Source organism: Scyliorhinus canicula, chromosome 3, assembly GCF_902713615.1.
Source record: "Scyliorhinus canicula chromosome 3, sScyCan1.1, whole genome shotgun sequence".
NCBI classification, from domain to species: domain Eukaryota; kingdom Metazoa; phylum Chordata; class Chondrichthyes; order Carcharhiniformes; family Scyliorhinidae; genus Scyliorhinus; species Scyliorhinus canicula.
In genome coordinates this window covers 262,681,693-262,709,476 of record NC_052148.1, presented here as the reverse complement: position 1 = coordinate 262,709,476, position 27,784 = coordinate 262,681,693, and the positions used below count along the sequence as shown (strand labels likewise).

At 45.7% G+C, this 27,784-nt stretch overlaps 1 protein-coding gene across 1 annotated transcript; it reads right to left on the bottom strand.

The window, feature by feature from the left end:
* Positions 1-121: 121 nt before the first annotated feature.
* On the bottom strand, positions 122-27,733 carry ints12 (integrator complex subunit 12). The gene is made up of 6 exons (XM_038792713.1): positions 27,423-27,733; positions 17,301-17,453; positions 16,790-16,971; positions 12,287-12,446; positions 11,662-11,811; positions 122-1,523 (listed from the first exon to the last, which is right to left on the bottom strand). Exons 1-6 carry the CDS (start codon positions 27,573-27,575, stop codon positions 972-974), a joined length of 1,350 nt encoding a protein of 449 aa, XP_038648641.1. The 5' UTR covers positions 27,576-27,733; the 3' UTR covers positions 122-971.
* Between the last annotated feature and the right edge of the window lie 51 nt (positions 27,734-27,784).

Below are 27,784 nucleotides of genomic sequence, written 5' to 3'. Positions count from 1 at the left end.
ACACACACATAACCTTCATTGGTTGGTGTTGGAACTCAAGAGGACAGGAGTTACTATATAAATGCAAGTTCTTCTAGCTCAACGCTCCATTGCACAGCGCAGAAAAAAAATCATTCCAGGGTTTAACTTTTAATTTTTTTTTTTTTTAATACCACTGCAGTTCACCAAACGGAGTCAACGTCTCCATTCATAGTAATATACACAAGACAAAATACGTTAAAAAAAAGGTCCTTTCGAGACAGAATTCAAACCGCCCTTGTTTTTAACATCACAGTAAACTGGTCTCTCATTTCATTTTGAGAAGTGCGAAACCTTTCTGGCCTCTCGATAACTCCGTTGCTGAACGTTTCAGAGGAAGGTTTACTTTCCTCCGTCTGCTAAACTGGGGAATGAGTTTAGAAAGAAGGCCTCTGCCGTTTTGCAATGAGCAGCACACAGGAGCACATGGTCTCCCATAGGTAGACACGGGGCTGCTCTACAACCAGGATCACCGCCTGCTGGTCCTCAAATCATCCAGGCCTGCTTCCAAACATATTGGAGAATGTAACGGATCTCCATTCGTCAGACAGATTTAAAACATATTTAAAAAGGCTGGCAGGAAATTAATTGTTCAAAATGCCAGTTCATCAAATTACTTTAATGAGCTCTCTGCCACATATCAGAGTGATGTCTTGATTCCCGTGTGTCAAAGTCTCTGTGCTCAATGCCTTAATTCTGCAGCTTGTACTCAGAACAATAAAGGTCCTCTCTCAATCATAAATGCTAGGTACATTTCAGGAAGTCCTCAGCAGCAGCAGGAGATTTTGCGATCACTGCTCACAGAAAGATCTTAGCAATAAAACCTGGGAAAGACATCTCTGTGTACAAGGGCAAATCCAAGTGGTCAAAGGTGTGCTGGTCTCCTTGGCAACGATGAGGCGCCTGCTTTTCTGTGCAGAAACGCAGGGACAACCGGTTAGATATATTAACATTTATTTTTTAAGTTTCTTCTGCGCTGCTTTCTTCTTTACCATCTGGAGCCGTTTCATAGCATTAAGCTGGGACTCTTGAGATGTTGGCAACTTGACAGAAGGGTTGACTGTTTCGGTGGGCGTCTTGGCACCATTGTTGCCACCAGTTAAGGTGCCCCCTCCATTCCCACTGCTGGACTGGATTCCGCTGCTCCCTGGCCCAGTTAGCCCTACTTTGTTCACACTGTCGTTGCTGGATGATCGGTTGAGGCCTGGTTTCCCCAGAGTAAGGGGAGGGGGTGGCTTGATTGGCGCACTGCTGGAGTTAACGCCCGTGGTCATTTTGGACCCCAGTCCTGCTTTAGAAGTTGCCAACCCAGACAGGCCCACTGCTTTTTGACTCGTGGAAGATGCAGTGGACTTCCCACTGGTGTTTTGCACAGATAATCCCAGTTTAGCTGTGGATGGTGCTGCAGCAGTTTTAGCTCCAAACGCAGCCCATCCGGTAAGACCACTAACAGAAGAGGAGGCAGTATTAGAGTTTGAGGAATTCCCAGAAGCAGATGAGGATGTCTGCAAAACAAACAGAAAAACATTGTCTCAACCGACAAAAGAACAGTTTCGAGCAGGATGAAAATACAGACCATGGGCAGACACTTTTAAAATGGGAAATCTTACAGTTCACTCAATACTTATAGCTGCTTTAACATTAGAGTTGGGTATAACAACAACTAGCACCTATAACATTGTAAAGAGAAAATGCTGGAAATGGCAGCATCTGTAGGGAGAGAAAAGAGCTAACGTTTCGGGTCCGATGACTTTGTCAAAGCTGACAGACAGAGAAAGTGGGAAATTTTTATACTGTGGAGTGAGAATGAAAGATGAGTCATCGCCACAGAAACCCAGGGAAACCAGGTGCTAATGGTGCTAACAAGCCTTTCGCACTGTCTCTGTCTGTTAGCTTTGACAAAGTCATCGGACCCGAAACGTTAGCTCTTTTCTCTCCCTACAGATGCTGCCAGACCTGCTGAGATTTTCCAGCGTTTTCTCTTTCGTTTCAGATTCCAGCATCCGCAGTAATTTGCTTTTATAACATTGAAACGTCAGCCTAACGTGCTTCGGGGGACTTTAATAAGAACAAAATTGGCACACAAATCTGAACAGGTGAACAAAACCTTGGTCAAAGGGGTGGGGTTTTAAAGGCGATGTAGAAGAGAGGTGGGGGGGGGTGAAAGAGAGAGAGGTGGGGGGGTGAAAGAGAGAGAGGTGGGGGCTGAAAGTGAAAGAGAGAGAGGTGGGGGGGTGAAAGAGAGAGGTCGGGGGTGAAAGAGAGAGAGGTGGGGGGGTGAAAGAGAGAGAGGTGGGGGGGTGTGAAAGAGAGAGAGGGGGGGGTGAAAGAGAGAGAGGTGGGGGTGAAAGAGAGAGAGGTGGGGGCTGAAAGTGAAAGAGAGAGAGGTGGGGGGTGAAAGAGAGAGAGGTGGGGGGGGGTGAAAGAGAGAGGTGGGGGGGGGTGAAAGAGAGAGGTGGGGGGGGTGAAAGAGAGAGCTGGGGGGCTGAAAGTGAGAGGTGGGGGACTGAAAGAGAGAGGTGGGGGGGTGAAAGAGAGAGGTGGGGGGGGTGAAAGAGAGAGGTGGGGGGGTGAAAGAGAGAGGTGGGGGGGTGAAAGAGAGAGATGGGGGGGGTGAAAGAGAGAGAGATGGGGGGGTGAAAGAGAGAGAGAGGTGGGGGGGGGTGAAAGAGAGAGAGGTGGGGGGTGAAAGAGAGAGAGGTGGGGGGGTGAAAGAGAGAGAGGTGGGGCTGAAAGTGAAAGAGAGAGAGGGGGGGGCTGAAAGTGAAAGAGAGAGAGGGGGGGGCTGAAAGTGAAAGAGAGAGAGGGGGGGCTGAAAGAGAAAGAGAGAGAGGTGGGGGAAAGAGAAAGAGAGAGAGGTGGGGAAAGAGAAGAGAGAGAGGTGGGGGAAAGAGAAAGAGAGAGAGGTGGGGGAAAGAGAGAGAGAGAGGTGGGGGAAAGAGAGAGAGAGAGGTGGGGGAAAGAGAGAGAGAGAGGTGGGGGAAAGAGAGAGAGAGAGAGGTGGGGGAAAGAGAGAGAGAGAGGTGGGGAAGAGAGAGAGAGAGAGAGGTGGGGGAAAGAGAGAGAGAGAGAGGTGGGGGAAGAGAGAGAGAGAGAGGTGGGGGAAAGAGAGAGAGAGGTGGGGGAAAGAGAGAGAGAGAGGTGGGGAAAGAGAGAGAGAGGTGGGGGAAAGAGAGAGAGAGAGGTGGGGGAAAGAGAGAGAGAGGTGGGGGAAAGAGAGAGAGAGGTGGGGGAAAGAGAGAGAGAGGTGGGGGAAAGAGAGAGAGAGGTGGGGGAAAGAGAGAGAGAGGTGGGGGAAAGAGAGAGAGAGGTGGGGGAAAGAGAGAGAGAGGTGGGGGAAGAGAGAGAGAGGTGGGGGAAAGAGAGAGCGAGGTGGGGGGAAAGAGAGAGAGAGGTGGGGGAAAGAGAGAGAGAGGTGGGGGAAAGAGAGAGAGAGGTGGGGGAAAGAGAGAGAGAGGTGGGGGAAAGAGAGAGAGAGGTGGGGGAAAGAGAGAGAGAGGGGGGGGAAAGAGAGAGAGAGGTGGGGGAAAGAGAGAGAGAGGTGGGGGAAAGAGAGAGAGAGGTGGGGGAAAGAGAGAGAGAGGTGGGGGAAAGAGAGAGAGAGGTGGGGGAAAGAGAGAGAGAGGTGGGGAAAGAGAGAGAGAGGTGGGGGAAAGAGAGAGAGAGGTGGGGGAAAGAGAGAGAGAGGTGGGGGAAGAGAGAGAGGTGGGGGAAAGAGAGAGAGGTGGGGGAAAGAGAGAGAGGTGGGGGAAAGAGAGAGAGGTGGGGGAAAGAGAGAGAGGTGGGGGAAAGAGAGAGAGGTGGGGGAAAGAGAGAGAGGTGGGGGAAAGAGAGAGAGGTGGGGGAAAGAGAGAGAGGTGGGGGAAAGAGAGAGAGGTGGGGGAAAGAGAGAGAGGTGGGGGAAAGTGAGAGAGGTGGGGGAAAGAGAGAGAGGTGGGGGAAAGAGAGAGAGGTGAGGCTATGGAGGGATTTGGAAGTACAGCTGAGAATATTAAAATTGATGTGTTCTGGGCTGGAGAGAGCAGCGAGACAGAGGTAGATGCAGATAACCAAGCAAAGGGGTGGCAGGGGGACCGTGTCCTTGATTATCTCCCGTTAAGCCAGTATTTTACTCCTCCACGCACAGAATTTAAATTCAGTCTAAAACATGATGTGATGCAGCTTGGCAAGCTACCTGTTGGTGAATATGGTGTTTACAGCGCATTCATGCCACTACTCTAGTGTGGGGGGAAAAACTTTAAGCTGCGTAGGCCTGTTAGTGGGAAGGAACCCTATCAGGAAACGTGGAAAATCGTTAAATAAATAGAACATCAAAATCCTAAAACTAAGACAAGTCCCACAAAATCCCTGCCTTAAGTATCAACTTCATTTACGTTTTTGACTTTCTAGGATACACAACATTGAGTTTTAGGGTTCAATAAAATGTCCACTCCTCCCATCACACCCACACACCGTCCCTTCCTTAGGCACCTTTCCATGTAAGCACAGACACACAAGTCCTTTTATCTTCTCCCTCCTGGCCGTCCAAATCCCCAAGCAGCAGGGCAGCATTGTGGTTAGCATGAATGCTTCACAGCTCCAGGGTCCCAGGTTCGATTCCCGGCTGGGTCACTGTCTGTGTGGAGTCTGCACGTCCTCCCCCTGTGTGCGTGGGTTTCCTCCGGGTGCTCCGGTTTCCTCCCACAGTCCAAAGATGTGCGGGTTAGGTGGATTGGCCATGCTAAATTGCCCGTAGTGTCCTAATAAAAGTAAGGTTAAGGGGGGGGTTGTTGGGTTACGGGTATAGAGTGGATACGTGGGTTTGAGTAGGGTGATCATGGCTCGGCACAACATTGAGGGCCGAAGAGCCTGTTCTGTGCTGTACTGTTCTATGTTCTAACTCCTTCCAGGTGAAGCAGCGATTTGCGTGTACTTCTTTCAACGTAGTATACTGCTTTCACTTCTCACATTGTGGTCCCTTCTAACATCAGGGAAACCGAATGCAGATTGGGTGACCACTTTGCGGAACAGTCGGCAGGCATGACCTTGAGCTTCGGGTGGCCTGGCATTTTAATTGTCCACCTCACTCTCATACTGACATCTCTGTCCTCGGCCTGCTGCGCTTCACAGCCTTCTGAATTCAAAATAGTTTTGACAATTTTAGACCGTAATCTCTGCCCCTCTCTTCTGTTTTCCTGTTCATTTTCCTTTTTAATTTTGCATTATCGTTTTTCCTCTTATTTTTGCTCCCAGCCAGCAGCACAACTGGTTTATTTTGGTTTTTTTCCCTGTCCCGTCATCATTCCTTTGGTCTTTGCTCTGTCAGTCAATCTCTCCTCCCTTCCACCCTATCGCCAACCCTCCTTGTCCCACACAATCCCTGCTCAAAACCTATTCCATTTCTCACTTTCTCCAGTTCTGATGAAAGGTCATTAACCTGAAACATTAACTCTATTTCTTTCTTCACAGATATTGACACACCCGCTGAGGTATTTCCAACATTTTCCATTTTTATTTTACATTTCCAGCATCTGCAGTTTTCTGCTTTGCAAACAGAGTTTTAGGGGCTAGAGATAAAGATTAAATCCATGTTTATATCCAACTTAAGCTGCCGACACCAACTGAACTCAACGTTCCGTTTCGGATTTATCTACTAATCATGCAGCTGCATTTGAAACAGACCTCTGGGATCCCAAATTTCTCATGGGAAAGAAGCAATTAAGAAATAAAACACAATACTTGGCCAGTCTGGAGGAGATAAGGGAGAGGGGGGAGCTGCCGAGGGGGGGAGTGAGTTCAGGTATCTGCAGGTTAGGGACTTTGCCCGAAAGGTCTGGAGCGGGTTCCCTAGGTTGCCACTTTGGATGTGGAAGGGGACGGAAGAAATAAGGATATATACAAGTGGCAGAGAAGCAGGGAGGTGAGCGGGTGGTGAAGATCAAGGAGAAATGGGAAGCGGAATTGCGAGGGAAGATCAATTGGGAAGTATGGAGTGATGCGCAGCGAAGGGTAAACGGGACCTCCTCTTATACAAGGATAAGCCTGATACGGTTTAAGGTGGTGCACAGGGTGCATATGACTCGGGTGAGAATGAGTGGGTTCTTTCAGGGGGTAGCGGGGGGGGGGGGCAGCGAATCATGCGCACATGTTATTTGGGGTTTCAGAGAAGCCGGAGCTCATGGAGAGGAGGAAGGCCGCTCTTGTGGCCTTCACCTCTCCGATTGCACGGCGGTGTACTTTGCTGGAGTGGCGGTTGGCATCGCCCCGGGGGTAGCAGCATGGTTGGGTGACCTGTACGACTTCCTGCTGTTAGAGAAGATAAAGTATGAGTTAAGGGGCTCAGTAGAGGGGGGTTTGAGAAAAGGTGGGGGATGTTTGTGACCGTGTTTGAGGAGCTGTTGTTCATCGCGGGGTGAACAAGGGAACAATCTGTACAGACTGTATAGTTGATTGTTGGGAAGTATGTCTCCTGGGTGTTTATTAGCCGTACATGAAAAAAAAGAAATTAACACAATTCAATCTCAGCTATAAAGGTTCAGTGGGTCCAAGGAGCCACAAAGTTCTGGGTTCAACTTCCACCCCAGAGTTCAAGTACAAAATTCAAAACTGACATTCCAGTGCAGCACTGCAGTGCTGTTGAAGATGTCGTCTTTTGGATGAGGTGATCAATCGAGGACCTATTTGCCTGCCCAGGCAGGTTTTGAAGATTCCAGTATTTTGAATATGAACAGGAGAGTTATTCCCGGTATTCTGGCCAATATTTATCCCTCGATCAACGTCACAAAAAAAAAGCCCCGTTTATCTAGTTATTAGCACAGTGCAACCAACCGCAATCTATGCAAGACAGAAGAAAAGGAGTGTCATGCATGTTTGACATCTTTCACCAGCGTTGCCTACACAAGATCACGTGCAGAGACAGCATCACCAGTGAAGAAGTACTACAGGAGGATAGTCAGCGATGCCTGTGGGGTATTGTGACAGAGAGTCAAGAGAGGCTGGAAGGACATGTACTACGCCTGCTGGACATGCGCCCTGCCAGAATGACAGTAGGCAGAAGACAAGGCTAGCCAGAGAAGACCTGGTGAAGTACATTTAAGGTGGACGTTCAAGAACACAAGAGGGCTGGAACAAAAGAGATTGTGATGGAATCTTGCTGCCCACGGTTCCCCTGCTCCCATGTGGGACAAAGTCTAAGTAAGAAAAATAAGTATGACAGTTTTGTTTGATGTACATATCTTGGCTGCCATGTTTCCTACACTGCAATAAATAGTACACCATTGGCTGTAAAGTGCTTCGACAGGTCTGATGGTTGTGAAAAACACTAAATAAATGCATGTATTTTTTATGGCTCGAATGAGAGCTTACTGCCACAAGTGATCCAAACATTGTTAATTTTATACAAGACCATAAGACATGGGAGTAGAATTAGGCCATTCAGCCCATCCAGTCTGTTCCGCCATTCAATCATGGCTAATTTGTTTCTCATCCCCATTCTCCTGCCTCCCCCCCCCTCCCCCCCATAACCCCTGATCCCCTCATTAATCAAGAACCCATCTATCTCGGTCTTAAAGACACTCCATAATTTGGCCTCCACAGCCTTCTGCAGCAAGGGTTCCACAGATTCACTACACTCTGGCTGAAGAAAATCCTCCTCATCTCTGTGTTAAAGGCTCGTCCCTTCGGTCTGAGGCTATGTCCTTGGGTTCTAGTTTTTCCTGCTGGTGGAAACATCCTCTCCATGTCCACTCTATCCAGGCTTCTCAGTATCCTGGAAGTTTCAAGAAGATCCCCCTTGATAAAAAAATGCAAAACATTTCCTGTTGGCACATATTTCCATAAGGGTGGTTTTCTTTCACTGGCTCTTTAATTGACTTTTCTTGAGCTTAAAGGTCCTTCCTATTTATTCCCTTATTCCCCTTTTGTTTTAATATTGCCGTTACATTTTTGATTTGTGGATGATTAATGGACATGTGTCTTTGAGGCAAGTAGCCCGTATCTTTAATCCAAACAGAAGAACCTAGAAGACTGTGCTGGTTTAAACAGAAGCTGCAGACTTGCTGGCACCGAGGAGAGAGATGGGCTAGGTCTTGGTTTGATTGATGGGCTGGTGGCCAATGAATTGGCCCAAAAGGTTGTGTTCTGCCCGGTAACAGGTGGTGACTGGGTCTTATCCCATGGCTATGTTTTTCTGGGTCTCGAGGTTTCAGTTTGATTCTCTCTGTTTTTCTCCAGAAGGCTGTGTTTCTGAACTGGCAGAGAGCCTGGATGAATGTATTTACAGGAGAACCATTACCGGTTGTGCAAGCAAATTCCAGACTCTGCTAACTACAGAAAAGCTGATGAGAACCGACTATCTCTCTCCAGAAAGCCTGCTGCCTGTGAGTAGCGCATTTCTAAACTACAGAGAACCTGACTGAGTGAATTAATCTACGGAGCAGACCATTACAGGCAGCAACGAAGACTGTAATCTGCATGTTTGCATTGAAGAAATGTGTGCTAAAAACCATAATCTGAAACAAAGACTTCCTTTCACTTATAATTTTTACCCCTTTCCGCCCCTCTGTGTTTGTCTGTCATGTGTGTGTGTATAGAGGGCGGGGTCAAGTTACAGTGGGAATTAGATATTAATCATTTGTATTTGCTGATTATTATATTCCAGCTCTGACTATAAATAAAGAGTAATTCTGTTTACATTTACAAACCTGGTGACTGTAATTATTGGACAGCCAAGGACCAAAGACCGTGGGTATTTTTTTAGAAGAAATAGTGGTTAATTTACTTGTATTGTGACTCATGGGGTCATGTGGGGCTGGAACTGACTGCACACTAGCCCATGGTGTCGTAACAAACTTCAAACAAACCATACTGTGCAACAAGAAACTTTCAACTGACTTTTCAAAGAAAACTGGATAAATACTAGAATCATTATTCTATGATTCTACAAAATACTTTGAGCCGCCAGAAAATACAAGGCTATGGAGAGAGAGCAGGTTGGTTTTGGATTGCTCTGCCAAAGGGCTTGTGCAGGCACAATGGACTAAATGACCCTCTCCTTTGCTGCAACCTTTATGGTTCCAGAAACATCAGCTGGATCCAGAACGTGCAAAATATCGTATCAGTGGGTATAAATAGTTCAACAAATCCCAATTAAACACCTGCCTCCCCTTTCTAACTCGTGAGAAACAATGAAAAGAAAAAAAATAAGAGACTGGTGGCTCGGTTCTATTCCTGGAACTCAAAAGACTCCCCACCACATCCAAATTCTGCTCCTTTACGGTCCCTGATCATAGGACAGAAGCTGGATCCTACAGGTTTCTATGGAAGGACGTTTTACCTTGCTACATCACTCCACCTTGGCCTCCAACTTCCCCTTCTTTTCCCACATCTGGTGGTACAGCTCTAGCTATCACACATTCTAAAATATCAGCCGTTCCAGATTCACATTTGTGTACGGCCCCAGTTGAATCATGCAGATGACTTGATTGACTACCGTGCCAAAATTAACAAGTGTCGCTATCACCAGAAATGCTGACAGAAATCACACAGGTAGAACTCTGTGTAGTTTTCACATTCAACGAACATATTTTAGGAGCAGCTGCACTGAACACTGTGATACAGCAACCACAACAACAGATTTGATGTACAAACATTTAGGACAGTCTCACAACATACGAAGAGCAGTTCTCCACAATACCATTACATTGCTGGTTTATATGAGGTCAGGTATAATGGATTCATCTAAAGATGTTTCTCAGATCATTTGCACCAAATAACAAATCGGCTTTAGATCAGTGTAATGTGTGAATTAAATCTATGAGTTAGAGCTTCTGCTCCAGAGCCAAGAGTTAGAGCTTCTGCTCCAGACAGAGAGAGAGGCGGGACTTCAGTAAAGAGCGCGGAGACAGAGAGGAGGGACTTTAGTAAAGAGCGCAGAGACAGAGAGAATGATGGGACTTCAGCAGAGAGCGCGGAGACAGAGAGGAGGGACTTTAGTAAAGAGCGCAGAGACAGAGAGAATGATGGGACTTCAGCAGAGAGCGCGGAGACAGAGAGGCGGGACTTCAGTAAAGAGCGCGGAGACAGAGAGGCGGGACTTCAGTAAAGAGCGCGGAGACAGAGAGGCGGGACCCCAGTAAAGAGCGTGGAGACAGAGAGGCGGGACTTCAGTAAAGAGCGCGGAGACAGCGAGGCGGGACTTCAGTAAACAGCGCGGAGACAGAGAGGCGGGACTTCAGTAAAGAGCGCAGAGACAGAGAGAATGGCGAGACTTCAGTAAAGAGCGCGGAGACAGAGAGGCGGGTCTTCAGTAAAGAGCGGGGAGACAGAGAGGCGGGACTTCAGTAAAGAGCGCGGAGACAGAGAGGCGGGACTCCAGTAAAGAGCGGGGAGACAGAGAGGCGGGACTTCAGTAAAGAGCGCGGAGAGAGAGAGAAGAGAGTCAAGACTTCAGTAAATAGTATGGGGACAGAGGGTGGCGAGATGTGAGCAAACAGTGTGGATACAGAGAGAGGCACGGGACTTCAGTAAATAGCGTGGATATAGAGAGCGAAGAAAGATTTCAGTAAAGAGCACAGAGACAGAGAGAGATGGGGCGAGACTTCAGTAAAGTGCGTGGTTACAGAGAGAGGTATGAGATTTTAGTAAGGAGAGCGGAGAGAGAGGGAGGTGCAAGGCTTCTGTAAAGAGCACGGAGAGAGAGAGACAGAGAGAGAGATGCGAGGCTTCAGTAAAGAGCGCAGAGAGAGAGAGAGCCAGAGGGTGGTTAATCTGTGGAATGTATTGCTGCAGAAGGTTGTGGAGGCCAAGTCACTGAGTGTCTTTAAGACAGAGATAGATAGGTACTTGATTAATAAGCGGATCAGAGGTTATGGGGAGAAGGCAGGGGAACGGGTATGAGAAACACATCAGCCATGATTTAATGGTGGAGCGGACTCCATTGGCCTAATGGCCAAATACTGCTCCCATATCTTATATAATTGTAAACACTGCTAAGTTCCAGAGGACCACTGGCTGCTCTCCCCTTTGAGAGAGAGCTGACTGGTGGTGATTTAACCTGAGGATCACCACACATCAGGTGAGGGGCACGGTTGAGAAGCTGGAGCCTTGATGAATAACCTGAGTTGGTACGGGAATTGAACCCATACTATTGGACCAGCCATCCAGCAACTGAGCTAACCGACCCAAGTGAATATCTTCCAGACTTTGGCCACAAAGGAATGGTTCCCCAACATCCCATCCCCAAAGTGTTTTTTTTAATTTCCCTTTTAAACTGCAAGAACTTATAGAATTGCCAACAAGGCTGTGGGAATAACTTTATACACATTCCTTAAGACAGCTGGTTCCCCTCACCCCACTTCAATTCAAGACTGTTCTTGGCTCTGACTCAAGATCAACTGTTCTATATTTCTTGAACCTTACTTTCGACTCCTGATAATTCAAAGTAAGTTTCTTGGTTAGGACGGAAAAAAAGAAATGCAATTATCTGGTGATTCAAATTATCTGATAATTCAGAGTAGAGCGAATTAGGAGTAGGCTCACCTGATTTACCTCCTCGTGCCTCACATCTCCTTCCAAAAGGGACAGCAAGCAAGTTTTAAGCTTAGGAAGTAATACACTGGCCATGATCATCAGCAAAAATAAATTGTACAGAAGCAGTTACTGCACCTTTACTTCAGTTCTCTTGAATGCCTGGAACGTGGTCACTTCTTGTTTAAGTTTCAGCTCAGGTTTCTTCACCAAGGGATCCTTCACTGAGGGAGCAGTGCTGGCAACGGAGCTGGAGGCTTTGGGCGCAGCCTTTTGTGTCTTCTGTGCCTAAGTATAATTAGAAAATATTCAGTGGTGAAGACACTTTTCAGAATGTGTTAACGTGCAATAGTAAATGTCTTCAGCCACTGAAATATTTTTACAACTCTTCTCGTTCACACCATTGGTTATTTCGTTCAACCTACCACTCTATGCCCCGCCATCACTATATTTTAGTCAGTCAGTTATGTTTAACGCTATCATCTTCTGTGATGCACCTGCTAAAGTCAACATCACCAAGCACGAGGGGAGGCACAGTAGTTAGCACTGTTGCATCACAGTGCCTGAGCCCGGGTTTGATCCCGGCCCAAAGTCACTGTCCTTGTGGAGTTTGCACATTCTCCCCCGTGGCTGCATGGGTCTCACCCCCACGACCCAAAGATTGGCCACGCTAAATTGCCCCTTAATTGGAAAACAGAATGTTTTTTAAATCACTAAGCACTCTGGTGCAGTTATATGCACAGACTGGAAAAGAAACCCTTACCATTTTCTTCATCTGCCTTGTACAGCGAGCACAATACCAGACTAGCCGTGGGTCATTTACATCCTTGTCCGTCACTTGGGGTTTATGGCAGTCTTGGTGGTAAAGGTTGTGACATTCTTGACATTCAACCAGCTGATTGCCCGAAGTCACAGTCATCTGGCTATAAGTAAAGGATAAAACAGTTAACCAGTAATCAGTAGTGCCATCAAAACTTAACAAACGATCTTATCCTATTAAACGATACACTATTATATCAATGTATTGTGCCCATTACAATGTACAGATTATGCCACAATAATGGCAGACTGAATGTCACAAATAAACTTGCTGTTATTACATAGCAGTCACTACTTCTTAGGTGGGCTGCAGACTGGATTCATAAAATTGCTGCGAATTCTATTTCAGCTGTGAAAACCAGTATGATGGAAGTGCTTGGGAATGTGTTTTAATTGAAGTTAAAAGCAAGAATGACTTGTCGCAGTGATTTGAAGACATTGAGCAATGTGAAATTTGATCCCCGATCATTTTTGAATGTTGTAAATCCTCTGCGTATCAAAATGGTATGAATTATCCAGCTGTTTTGTTGAGGCTGTCAAATGTTGATGTGTGCTGTGAGCATGGAGCTGCAGCTGTCCTGTTTTGTTTAATCCATTTATTTCACAGCCGGCACAGAGAGAAAGACAAGCCCAAGCAACCAAGTCAGTAAAAATTCACTGACCCACCCAACATCCCCAGGGGGCTTGCTCTACTGAACATTTTCTCAATTTTCATTTTTTTTGTGGATTCCTTCATTGTCACTAACCCACTCAGGATTTTCAAAATGACGTTCAAATAATTGTTTGGGAGGATTTTGAAACCAAGCCTTGTCATAAGGTTACTTTATAATTAACTATGGAATGCACCCAATGCTATCTGCAGTCAAATAAGAAATGTACACTCAGTTGTTTAAAAGTCACACGAGTTCATTTAGAACACACACAGAAATGTAAAAGTGCACAACACAACTTCTCAGCCTTCATTTTCAGAACCTTACACCTTTCCGTCCACCAAAACACAAAGGTTACAATGGAATTTATACAAACATACGAAATAGAGTAGGCCATTCGGCCCCTCGAGCCTGCTCCACCATTCTATTAGGTCACGGCTGATCTGACTGTAACCTCAACCCCAAGTTCCTGCCTACCCCCAATGACCTTTCACCCCCTTTGTTAATCAAGAATCTATCCAGCTCTGCCTCAAAAATATTCAAAGACTTACTGCCTTTTGAGGAAGGGAGTTCCAACCCTCACAAGAGAAAAATTCTCATCACGAGTGACCCCTTATTTTTATACAGTGACACCCAGTTCTAGATTCACCAACAAGAGGACATATCCTCTTCACGTACACCCTGTCAATTGACTTGGTACTTTTAGCATCATTTCCCAAGTGTTTTGCATTCTCAATTGCCCCCTTTCAGAATTCAGTGGAAATGGTTAAGAAAGAAAAGTCAGTTACCCTATACAGACTCTGTACACAGACCGACTCAGGAGTACCTACAGTCAGGATGGATGTGGGCGACATTGAAATCATTAAGAATACTCAGAGGAAGGGCTTCTTGCCACACTGCTTATCTTTCTGCTGTAACCTATGACTTCCACACCTAAAAATAAACCTACCTCGTCAATGTTTCCAACGTTTTTACCTCCAGTTCCTTAACTAACAGATAAATAGGGGAATCACAACATCACTCAATTGGCAAATGATGAAATTAGAACATGACATATTTACTGAACCAGCTTTCATTAAAAATGTGGACATTGGAATTTATGATGGAAATATGAAGAGCAAGGTCAAGAAGTACAGATTTAAAATGAGGAATGAATCATCTCTGTGCACTTTAATCTAATTATTCCCCCACGCACACTTTAATTTTGTCTTATTCAAGCACTACATTTGCGGGTGGATTTTCTGCCGCAGGTTTCTCAGAGAATCGAGCGTCGGGCTAAAAAAAAAAAGGGATTGGCACCCATTCCAATTCCCCGCCAACAGCAAGCTACACGCTCGGCACAGGTGGGAGGATACAAGTGGGTCATTTAGAAAAGATCTGATAGAGGTCTACAAAATTATGAGGGGCATAGACAGAGTGGATAGTCAGACTTTTTCCCAGGGTAGAGGGGTCAATTACGAGGGGGCATAGGTTTAAGGTGCGAGGGGCAAGGTTTAGAGGAGAGGTACGAGGCAAGTTCTTTTACACAGAGGGTAGTGGGTGCCTGGAACTCGTTTGTGACGTTTAAGGGGCATCTTGACAATCACATGAATAGGATGGGAATAGAGGGATACGGGCCCCAGAAGTGTAGAAGATTTTAGTTTAGACAGGCAGCATGGACGGCGCAGGCTTGGCGGGCCGAAGGGCCTGATACTGTGCTGTACTTTTCTTTGTTCTATAGCAGGCACTGTCAAATTCGGGGGCGCGACCCGCGGGTGGGTTGCGGGCGGGCGTCGGGAGGGTTGCGGAGCCATCCGTCACAGCGCTCCCGATTGTGCAAATCTGCACGCAACAGCCACAGCAGCCGGCTGTTAAGAATGCTGGCTGCCGTTTTGGCCTTTGCCTCCCTGCTAGCCCGGAGAATCATCCTTTTAATGTGGAGGGACTTGAAGCCACCAAGTGTGGAGACTTGGGTCAGTGACATGGCTGGAGAAAATAAAGTTTACCTTGAGGGGGGTCAATGCTGGGGTTCTCTCGGAGATGGCAACCGTTCGTCAACTTTCTCAGGGAAAATTAAAATGTCAGCAGAAGCAGCATTCTGAAGGGGCGGGCGGGTAGGTGCAATATGATTAAGGGGTGTACAGAAGGGATTGGGTGGGAAATGTCTAGTTTACCATGTTGATGTTTATGTTATTATTGTTTTGTTTGTTATTGTGATAAAAATTTTTGCAAATACTTCCAATAAAAATATATTTAAAAAAAAGAACGCCGGCTGCAAGTGGCCTTCAAAATGGTCACGAACATGTAGAAAAGAAGTGGCCGCAATGCGCATGTGTGCCCGATCATCAGCGCGCATGCGCAGTGCGGCTGCTTTTTAAAAAAAAACGTTCGCAGCTTTTCGTTTTACAAGTTCAGGAAGCGGGGGGGGGGGGGGGGGGGGGGGGGGGGGTGTTTATTCATTTCATTTTTATTTTTTTCATTCATTTTATTAATTTTATATCTTTATTCACAAGATTTGACAACATTTTACAGGAAAAAAATTCAGAACTTTGGACAGATGGAGACTCCATACTTTCCGACATCAGAAGGCTTCACCTTCATCCAACAGGTTGCATTGGAGGAGCGTGTATGAGGGCCAAAGGGACCCAAAACCATTTCCTCCATTTTTGTCAGCAGCAAATAAGGCAAGTGAAAATAGAGGGTCGCGCAGGTCGATCGGAGTGGGTCGCGAAGGTTGGCTGGCTGGTAAAAATGGGTCCCTGGAAAAAAAGTTTGAAGAACACTGTTCTATAGAACCCCTCCAGTGTATAAGGCCATTCAGCCCATCGAGTCTGCACTGACCCAATGAAACTCACCCGCCTCATCCCCATAACCCCACCTAACATGCACAGCTTTGGACACGAAGGGGCAATTTAACATGGCCAATCCACCTAATCTGCACCTCGTTGAACTGTGGGAGGAAACCGGAGCACCCGGAGGAAACCCACATAGACACAGGGAGAAAGTGCAAACTCCATACAGACAGCACCCAAGGCTGGAATTGAATCCAGGTTTCTGGTGCTGTGAGCCAGCAGTGCTAACCACCGTGTCGCTCTGACCCATTTGCATCCGATGAACAGACTGGAAGCCCAATTCTCCACGGCCGCAAGATGCTGCAGCCCTCTTGGCCGGGATTCACAGACGTGGATTGGAGCAAGTATTTTCAAACGTAGACCTGATACAGTGAACCCCACGGTGGGTCAAGGTGGTAATATGAAACATAGCTGGCCCCCAAAGTCCATCGGAGGGCCCCCCCCAAAGTCCATCGGAGGGCTCCCCAAAGTCCATCAGAGGGCCCCCCCATGTCCATCAGAGGGCCCCCCCATGTCGATCGGAGGGCTCCCCTTCCAGCACAATGTTTCCTGCTGTGAAAAAGAGGAAGTCCAAAGTTGGGCGTCTGATGGGTGGGGGATGATCTTTGTTGGGGGTGGGGTCACTCTTGGGAGTGGGTCTGGTTGGGTCACTCATAAGTGCATGCTGTGCAAGTGTTACCCATATTTCCATGAGGGCCCTAACCTGCGTTGGGGGGGGGGACGGGGGGGGGGGGGGGGACTGCGGGAGCTCGGTATCCAGCCGACCGCTCACCCTCACCTGCACACATTTGCATGGCAAGGGAGAAGGAATCGCTACTGGGCGCCGCTCCTAGCACCAGCGCAGTACAGGAGCGATTCTACTCCGGTGGGCGAACCTCGTCTCCCGAGTGAAGAATCCAGCCCTTGATCTTGGAATATGTGCAAAGATCCAGATGATCGATCCGTAAAAATACTAATCTCTCATACCGACACACGACACATGCCAGTCCCATTTCCATGGCAAAATCCTCTGCGCTCTCGAAGCCGGGTAGGTCAGGCATCGGCAGCTCTTTGCTGGACTGAACAGTGATGGGAGACGATCGATTCTCTGTTTTCTCCAGCCTGGCTTTTTTCTGGGGGTCAACTCCCTCCAGGGAATCTAGTTTAACCTTAAAAAAATTGGAAAGATCCACAGGGTTAGTGAAGTGTCATAAATTAATTTAAGACAAAGAACACTGCCGTAAATGTTTATATTACTTGTTTTAGGGAAAAAGACAGACCAGCCAATTTAAGATTGAATCACGTTACAACCGATCTTGGTACCGTTGAACTATTTGACGGACAAAATTAGACATTTGTTCACATACTTGCAAGATGAAATTTCAGTTTTACTGTTCCAATTCATGATTATTTACAATTCATTGTCAATAATCTAAACTTCCGAGTGTACAATAATAGTTTTTGTCGATGAAGATCCTTGGAGAACTAATCTTCTTACCTTTTCAGCTGGTCTCTTCTCAGTTTCCTTCTTGGTTTTTTCACTGGTGCTGGATTTGCCATTGTTGCTTGATGACAGAGACGTGGGCACTTTGGACTCCTGCTTTGTAGAACTGGATTTGGAGCTGGAAACCACCTTTGCCGTTTCAACTTCCTGGGCACAGAATATACGCCAATGTTAATATGATTTTTGAACAAAGGCAAATCAGTTGGCCACAACAACAACTGTTACTTACGCAACATCCATGGACGTAGCAACAAGCATGTGTGGTTTCCTGGAACACAACCCGATTTATATATGAGATACTTTGACTGAAACCCTCATCCATGCCTTTAACTTGGCACTTCGCAGCAGAATTAGCGGACAAAATTTGGCGAAGAGCCACACAGGTAGATACAGGACAGCTGAGCAAAAGCTTGGCCAAAGGAACAGATTTTACAGAATGTATTTGAAAGGAGACAAGGGAACTAGAGGGGCAGAGAGGACTGAACACCTTGGAAGCTGAAGGCTGCCAGTGGATGAGTGATTAAAATCAGGGATACTCAAGAGACCCTAATTAGAGGAGCACTAATATCTGATGAGCAAGGCCAAGACCATCGAGTCATTTTAAGGAGTCATTTTTAATTGGGGTGCTGCTTAACGACAAGCCAATGCAGGCCAGCAAGCTCAGAGGAGACGGGTGAATTGGATGTAACAGGGTTTTGGATAACTTGGTTTATGGAGGGTAGAATGTGGGACACTGGCCATGAGTGTTCTTGAATAATCAAGTCTGGAAATAACAAAGGCATGGATGAGGATTTCAGTAATGGATAGATTGAGGCAAGTGTTGTGGAGGTTAAATAGGTGGTTTTCGTGATGGTTTTCGTGTGCAATTGGAAGCTCATCTTCTGGTCAGATAGAACACCAAAATTGTGAATAGGCTGGTTTAACGTCAGACAGTTGCCGGGGGAGTGATTCAGTTTGCAAACAGAGTTTTTGGTGGGGTCAAGACTTGGGTCCTTCCACATTAATTTTGGAAGAAACTTCTGTTCATCCAATACTGGAGGAGGCCAAGCAGTGTGCTAATTTAGAGACATCCAGGATCCCCAAGAGATACCACAATGATATAGCTAGATATAGCACTTGGGGAGAATGGGATCAAAGGCTATGGGGAGAAAGCAGGATTAGCCTATTGAGATGGATGATTAGCCATGATCGTGAGGCTCGAAGGGCCAAAAGGCCTCCTCCTGCTCCTATCTTCTATGTATGTATCTATGATGGCAGAAATCAATGGCACAGTCAAAGTATCTCATATAAATCAGGTTGTTTTACAGGAAACCACACGTACTTGTTGCTACATCCAGACAAATATCTCTTGTCATTGGCAAATTACACCGGACAGCAGAAAATCAAGGTACACTATTTGGAGTATTTGCCATCTGTGGTAATTCTAATCCAGTTGAGAACTGTTGGTAGGGGGAGGCCCGTCAGTTACACACAGAATTCTAGTCAATAGTATTGCCATCAGGCTTGCACTGCATATGGAGAGGTACAGAGAGTGGGGTGAAGTGAGGGGGTGGAAATCACATTTAAATCAGTGTGCTTTACGATTGTGCCAATGCTTTTTGTTGTTCCTTCGCCATTGATCCTGGCAGAAATAGCAGACCCCATTGTGTCTTCATTGTAATTTTCAGAAGCTGCATTAAAAAGGCTTATGGAAAGTTTACCTTTTTCTCAATGGTGTTGGAATTCAAATAAGGAAGTGATGCTTTAGTGTACAGAACTTTGGACAAATCCCAGTTGGAGCACTGTGTCCAGTTTTGGACACCGAACCTCGCATAATAGGGAAATGATAGGGTAGATACAGCAAACATTTTACAGCTGATGGGGCAACCCTGATGAGAGGCAGTGTTAAAATTAAGGCTAAGCTAATTAGGAGTGAATTCAGGAAGCACTTCTTTCACAAAAAGGGTTGTGGAGACTGGAATTTGCTTCCCAAAAATGCTCTGCTTGCTGAATTATTTTAAATTTTCAAGACAAAGCATAAATTAACCATATTAAAAGATATGATGTGGAGATGCCGGTGTTGGACTGGGGTGAGCACAGTAAGAAGTCTTACAACACCAGGTTAAAGTCCAACAGGTTTGTTTCAAATCACTAGCCGGAGCAGTGCTCCGAAAGCTAGTGAGCTGTTGGACTTTAACCTGGTGTTGGAAGACTTCTTATTGCAAAAGATAGGAGTAAATGGGATTGAGATATAGGACAGCCATACAATTGAATGGCAAAATAGATTTATGGCAGCTTGGGTTTCACAATTAAAACTTGCTGCTCAAAACCAAATAGAGGAGTTGTAGCCTAGCTATTCTCTTCTGAAACACATTCATTTGTTGCGCCCTTATAATGTTGCGATTCAGGATCACACAATCAACGTGCTGGCCTGAAAGTTCTTTGTTAGGAGAGCTTTGAGATATGTTAATAAGGTGCCAACAATCACAATAAGACAGCAATGAATTCTGTTTTTCTAGTTTGCCACATAAACAAGCTGTTACTCACAGCAAGTGGGGGGAAGGGAACTTAGATCAGAGTGGCAACCAGTTGTAAACAGTTTAATAGTTCAAGGGTAACAATACATTATTCTCGGTGAAAGAATGTCAAGGTAGAACTTGCATTTATATAGCACTTTCACAACCTCTCAAGGTGCCCCAAAGTGTAGTCATTGCTTTTGTGCAGGCAAATGTGCCAGCCAGTTTGAGTACAGTATTGTCCTACAAACAGCAATGAGATAAAATACCCGTTAATCGATTTTTAGTGGGAGTGGGTCAGGGGTAGTCTGGCCAGAATACGGTTCCTCTTAAAAGGACATTCTAAAGTCATTGAGCAGTCAAACATGGCCTCAAGTTTAAATTTTCAACCCCTCTGTGGAGAAGAGAGCATTGTTTTTTAATATTTCTGGCATCTACGATGGCGGTCTGTGAAACATGATTATGGGGGCTGCGTTCGTATGCGTGTGGTTACTTATTTAATTAGACAGTTGGGCATCAAAGTGTCTATGTGTGAATGACAGGCACTTGAAGTGAATAGAGTCAAGCTGGATGTTTTACAGGTAAATGAGATATGGGTAGAAATTTGAATTAGGGTACTGCAATTTGCATACTGCCACAACCAGTCCACAGCAGATAAGACCATAAGACATAGGAGTGGAAGTAAGGCCATTCGGCCCATCGAGTCCACTCCACCATTCAATCATGGTTGATTTCAACTCCATTTACCCGCTCTCTCCCCATAGCCCTTAATTCCTCGAGAAATCAAGAATTTATCAATTACTGTCTTAAAAACACTCAATGTCCCGGCCTCCACCGCCCTCTGTGGCAATGAATTTCACAGACCTACCACTCTCTGGCTGAAGAAATTTCTCCTCATCTCTGTTCTAAAGTGACTCCCTTTTATTCTAAGGCTGTGCCCCCGCGTCCTAGTCTCCCCTGCTAATGGAAACAACTTCCCTACGTCCATCCTATCCAACCCATTCATTATCTTGAACGTTTCTATTAGATCTCCCCTCAACCTCCTAAACTCCAATGAATATAATCCCACGATCCTCAGACGTTCATCGTATGTTAGGCCTACCATTCCTGGGATCATCCGTGTGAATCTCCGCTGGACCCGCTCCAGTGCCAGTATGTCCTTCCTGAGGTATGAGGCCCAAAATTGCTCACAGTATTCTAAATGGGGCCTAACTAGTGCTTTATAAAGCCTCAGAAGTACATCCCTGCTTTTATATTCCAAGCCTCTTGAGATAAATGACAACATTACATTTGCTTTCTTAATTACGGACTCAACCTGCAAGTTTACCGTTAGAGAATCCTGGACTAGGACTCCCAAGTCCCTTTGCACTTTAGCATTATGAATTTTGTCACCGTTTAGAAAATAGTCCACGCCTCTATTCTTTTTTCCAAAGTGCAAGACCTCGCACTTGCCCACGTTGAATTTCATCAACCACTTCTTGGACCATTCTCCTAAACTGTCTAAATCTTTCTGCAGCCTCCCCACCTCCTCAATACTACCTGCCCCTCCACCTATCTTTGTATCATCGGCAAACTTGGCCAGAATGCCCCCAGTCCCGTCATCTAGATCGTTAATATATAAAGAGAACAGCTGTGGCCCCAACACTGAACCCTGCGGGACACCACTTGTCACCGGTTGCCATTCCGAAAAATAACCTTTTATCCCAACTCTCTGCCTTCTGTCTGACAGCCAATCGTCAATCCATGTTAGTACCTTGCCTCGAATACCATGGGCCCTTATTTTACTCAGCAGTCTCCCGTGAGGCACCTTGTCAAAGGCCTTTTGGAAGTCAAGATAGATAACATCCATTGGCTCTCCTTGGTCTAACCTATTTGTTATCTCTTCAAAGAACTCTAACAGGTTTGTCAGGCACGACCTCCCCTTACTATATCCATGCTGACTTGTCCTAATCCGACCCTGCACTTCCAAGAATTTAGAAATCTCATCCTTAACGATGGATTCTAGAATTTTGCCAACAACCGAGGTTAGGCTAATTGGCCTATAATTTTCCATCTTTTTTCTTGTTCCCTTCTTGAACAGGGGGGTTACAACAGCGATTTTCCAATCCTCTGGGACTTTCCCTGATTCCAGTGACTTTTGAAAGATCATAACTAACGCCTCCACTATTTCTTCAGCTATCTCCTTTGCCATCTCCCTGGCCCTACACTCATCCCTGGAGCATCTCGACATCAAGGACTCCTAAATTAGACTCCTAATCATTGACTACAGCTCCGCTTTCAACACTACAATCCCAGCCAAGCTCATATCCAAACTCCAAAACCTAGGACTTGGCTCCTCCCTCTGCATTTAGATCCTCGACTTCCTGACTCATAGACCAAAATCGGTAAGGATAAACAACTCCTCCACGATAGTCCTCAATACCGGGGCCCCTCAAGGTGGCGTACTTAGCCCCCTACTATACTCCTTATACACACATGGCTGTGTGGCAGAATTCAGCTCCAACTCCATTTACACGTTTGCTGATGACACGACCAGAATGGGTCGGATCACAAACAACAATGATTCAGAGTACAGGACGGAGATAGAGAGCCTAGTGGCATGGCGTAACTACAACAATCTCTCCCTCAATGTCAGCAAACCTAAGGAGCAGGTCATCGACTTCAAGAAGCAAATGTTGTACACACCCCTGTCAGCATCAATGGTGCCGAGGTAGAGATGGTTGACAGCTTCAAATTCCTAGGAGTACACATCACCAATCTGTCCTGGTCTACTCATGTTGACGCTACGACAACGAAAGCACAACAATGCCTATACTTCCTCCGAAAAGTAATGAAATTCGGCATGTTGATTCTTACCAATTTTTATAGATGCATCATAGAAAGCATCCTATCTGGCTGTATCACAGTTTGGTATGGCAACTGCTCAGCCCAAGACTGTAAGAAACTACAGAGAGTCGTGAACAAAGCCTAGTCCATCAGGCGAACCCGCCTCCCATCCACTGACTGTGTCTACACCTCCCGCTGCCTTGGGAAAGCATGCAGCATAATCAAAGACCCTTCCCACCCGGGTTATTCTTTCTTCCATTGGGCAGAAGATACAAAGTCTGAAAACGCGCAATAACAGATTCAAAAACAGCTTCTTCCCCGCTGTTACCAGATTCCTGAATGACCCTCATATGGACTACATTGATTTCTCTACGAATCTTCTCTACTGCTGATAGCACTATGCTCTGTATGCTTCACCTGATGCCTATGTCTATGTATTTATCATATATCCTATGTTTTTGATGTATGGAATGGTCTGCATGGACTGTACGCAGAACAATACTTTTCACTGAACCTCGGTACACCTGACAACAAATCTAAATAGGACTTGTTGTGTTCAGTTGTTATGTTTCAAGAGAAGTAAAAGAGGGTTTAGAACTGGGGAAAGGTCATAAACAAATAAGGCAAAGTTATTAAATTTCACTTTATCCAGAAGTGGCGGCCATAGGAGCATATAAAAGGGCTATGTTTCCTGAGAAAGATAAATTTCAAAGAATGATAGGGACAATGGGGAAGATGAAAGAGAAAATACACAATTAAAGAGAGGTTGGGAGGGGTGATGGGAATGGCCATGTAAGATTTTCTGGAATGTGCTCTGCACTGGGAAAGAGATGCGAAAAGAAGCTGGGGGGGGGGGGGGGGGAAAGAGGAGAGAGAGAGAAGCCATGTGATGTCCCTTTCCTATAGTGGGGTGTGCCTTGTGGAAATATTAGTGGAACTTTTATAGATTAAATATATACAAGCACTGTTGCCTAAAGGGGTGTTTATTGTTGAGCATAACCAAGTAGGAAACATTTGGGGGATCATTCTATAAACTAATTTTAACTGTGGAAATGTAATCTTGTGTGTTTATGTTTTCTTTTGTTAATAAATGTTTAATTTAATATCTTCAGAAGTTTACTTGAATTTCTGGCTCTTGACTTCAGTACACATATCTTCTCGTTGTAAAATACAAATATAAAATAGTTGTGGTAGCTTGCCATGTTTCCCTTTGGGCTTTGGTTTGCACGGCACTTACCCTCTGCTGGATAACACCTCCCCACAGTGCAGGAATTCCTCAGACCTGCATGAAGTGTCAGCTTGACTATCTGCTCAGGTACTGGAATAGCATTTGAATCCATAACTTTTAGCCATAGAGCTGACAGTACTACCTTCTGAGACAAACTCAAACTAATACAATTTAGAAAGATACTCACCAGAGAATCTTCTTAGTCTATTTTAAAATGTGTTAAAATATTCAGAGGATGATCGGTTAAAGTATTCTCTGAGATTCACATAGAGTTTTAAAGCAATATCACTAACAGTGATGGGATACGTTCATAAGATATAGCAGAATTAAGCCATTCAGCCCATCGAGTCTGCTCTGCCATTCTATCATGGCTGATATGTTCGTCACCTGCTACCTACAATGGTACAGACCAAGAGCTGGATTGGGAAATCAGCCAGAGCATCTCCTCCCTAGAACACATGACCTAGGAGCGGGAGTCGGCAATTTAACCTCCTGAGCCCAACACCCTCAATGTGATCCTGGCTGATCCCATCCTGGCCTCAACTCCACTGTCCTGCCTGTTTTCCATAAACCTTCAACCCATTACCAATGTCTAACACCTCCTTAAATTTACTCACTGTCCCTGCATCCATGCACTCTGGGTAGCAAATACCACAGATTCACAACCCTTTGGGAGAAGTAGTTTTTCCTCATATCTGTTTTAAATTTGCTACCTCTTATTCTAAGATTATGATCTCTTGTTTTAGAATGCCCCACAAGAGGAAACATCAGCTCCACGTCTACTTTATCCATACCTTTTAGCATCTTGTATGCCTTGAAGTGTTGGGTAGTGTAGGCTTGAGAGATGAACAGACACTTCCAACACTGTTGAAGGTTCAACTCAATTTTATTAACTACTTCTAACTAACTAACACAGGATGACTGTGGGTCTAAATTATGCTAACTTAAACTAGAGACCTAAGCCTTGTCCAAACCAGTTGATTCTCTCAGCACGTGTTGTAAGTCTGTGCTGGGCTGAATAAGTTCCTGTTACACTCACAGGCAGCACCCAGAATGAGCAGGAACCATGGTGCCCTCTGCCTTTATAGTGTGTGTATTCTAACTGGTGATTGGCTGCGGTGTTTGTACATGTTGATTGGTCCCTGTATGTGTCCATCAGTGTGTCTCTGCACCATGATATATTGGTGTATATTATGACATGCCTCAATTAGATCTCCCCTCATTCTTCTAAACTGTAGGGAGTATCAGCCTAAACTGTTCAATCTCCTCATGCGACAAACCCCTCATCTCTGGAATCAATCGAGTGAACTCCTCTGAACTGCCTCCAATGCCACTACATCTTTCCTCAAATAAGGGGACCAAAACTGTGCACAATACTCCAGGTGTGGTCTCACCAATGCCTTGTATTGTTGCAACAACACTTCCTTACCTTTATCCTCAATTCCTTTTGCTATAAATGCCAACATTCCATTTGCTTTCCTTATTATCTGCTGCACTCGCACGCTCGTTTTCTGTGACCCATGCATGAGAACACCCTGATCCCTCTGCATCAGAGCACCCCAAAGACTCTCCCCTTTTAGATAATAAGTTGCCTTTCCATTTTTTTGACCAAAATGCATGACCTCACACTGATCCACGCTAAACTCCATCTGCCACATTTTGATCCACTCTTCTAACCTATGTAACTTTGTATTCAAATGTTTCCAAACAGAGAGGGTTGCTGAACTCTGCTTTGCTTTTGGGAGGTGGAAGAGATTATATTTCACCACATGGAAGCAAGCAAAGGTCAGAAGGAATCTCTCAGAATTTGGTTAAGCCTGGGAGTATAATGTACAACAGTAGCAAAAACAATTATAAAATAATTTTTTTTTAAGATACCAGTAACATACCTCACGCCCATAGATTGAGCTTCTGGTGGCTACCTCACAAATAATTACATTCAGAGTGTATGTGGTTTTGATGATGAGCTTGCAGTTTCTAACTGCCTTCCTAAGGTACCATTTCTGATGATATTTCTGATGCAACATGATAAAATGTTTAGAAATAACATAACCAGCATTTTGAATGAAAAATTGCTCATAATTTGAGGCATAATTCAACATTTAGTTTCCAATTTCTTCTTATTTGTCTATTTAAAACACCAATCCCACCCAAAAGCTTAAGACAGAAAACCCGCTCTTAGGTTTCTGTTGTTTTACCACTGGCCATTAGGCGATTTAAATAAGACGTATGATGATTTTCTCTCATTTATAGGCGAACTGACCCGATCTGGTCGGCAAGAAGCAGAACAGTAACTCACTGCTGTAAAGCCATTGTGTATTCTGCCACACATTTTCTTAATATTTTGTTAAAAGGCCTACTGTTTCAGTTTGTTCCCTACTATTCTTGCTCTCCTGCTCAACTTCCCAGTGTTTTTACTGTGGGTAACTCCTTGCAGATTATTCCTCACACATATCACAAACATTGCAGAGGTGCATCCGACGGCCCAGCACAGTGGTTAGCACTGTTGTTTCACAGCTCCAGGGTTCCAGGTTCGATTACCGGCTTGGGTCAATCTCTGTGCGGAGTCTGCACGTTCTCTCCATGTCTGCATAAGTTTGCTCCGGGTGCTCCGGTTTCCTCCCACGAGTCCAGAAAGACGTGCTGGTAGGTAATTTGGACATTCTGAATCCACCCTCCGAGTACCCGAAAAGGCCCTGGAATGTAGCAACTAGGGGCTTTTCACAACCCCAGCTGACCTGATCACAACTGGGCGCTCATAGGTTGGTAATGTCCCTGTTCTAACCTCAGGGCCCCCCCTACTGTCACCTCATTACAATGTTAATGTAACCCTACTTGTGACAAGAAAGATTGTTATTATACTTGGTAGAGTCACCACGTAACCAACTACATGGAGGACTGGCCGCGATCACTTTATAAAGTAAACATCGCTTAAATGCTACCAGCTCCGAGACATTTACAGCACCAAGTGAAGGCCATTGTGCCCATGCTGGAGAAATCTAAAACTGATCCCATTACAATAAAAGATCATTAACTTTAACAGTCAACACTTTTCGGTCCCCAGATACTGCCTGACCCGCTGAATACTCACAAACACTTTTTATTAATCGCCCTCACTGTGCGGCACTCGCTCCCTTCAAGGATGCAGTGGCCTCCACCTTACTCACTCCCCATGACAAAGCATTTGGCGCTTCAACGACCAAATCTGTGGAAAGACGCTTCAGCCCAATGACCCTCTTCACTCTCGATTAAAATTTTAAAATGTATTCATTTTTAAATAAATTTAGAGTGGAGTATCCAATTATTTTTTTTTCCAATTAAGGGGCAATTTAGCGTGGCCAATCCACCTACCCTGCACATCTTTTGGGTTGTGGGGGCGAGACCCACGCAGACACAAGGAGAACGTGCAAACTCCACACGGACAGTGACCCGGGGCCGAGATCGAAGCCGGGCCCTCGGCGCCGTGAGGCAGCAGTGCTAACCACGGCACCGCCCTGGTGAGAGTCTTTCATCAGAGATCCACCCTCATTCAACCCCTTACTTCTATGGAAGATAAGAAAGGTGTACCTTTGGTGTCTGGCGAAAGGTGGAATCGCTGCCTCTGGCCAAGGTCTCATCCAGCAGGGCTTTCAGTTTCTCTGCCGAGTCTTTGCTTTTTGAGTGGAGATAGCCCAGAGCTTTCAGGAAGAGTGGGTCCAGCTCCAGGCTGGGGGCAGCCATGTTCTACAAAGGAGGAGATCACACAGTGAGAGAGGAGGGGGGGGGGGGGGACACGGGGCACCCCAGCTGACCTGATCACAACTGGGCGCTCACAGGTTGGTAATGTCCCCGTTCTAACCTCAGGGCCCCCCCCTAATGTCACCAAAGCAGCCAGCCAGTCAACTGCTTCGCATGACTTCCGGTCCCACCTTGAAATCCGTCCCCGGCTT

Bases quoted from the DNA above. Each gene is read 5' to 3' on its own strand.
- ints12 (XM_038792713.1), bottom strand. From the start codon at position 27,575: ATGGCTGCCCCCAGCCTGGAGCTGGACCCACTCTTCCTGAAAGCTCTG. The intron at 11,812-12,286 runs GTAAGGGTTTCT...AATTATACTTAG, and splicing joins CAAGGCAGATGAAGAAAATG to GCACAGAAGACACAAAAGGC. The intron at 1,524-11,661 runs GTGCAGTAACTG...TTTGTTTTGCAG, and splicing joins TCAAGAGAACTGAAGTAAAG to ACATCCTCATCTGCTTCTGG.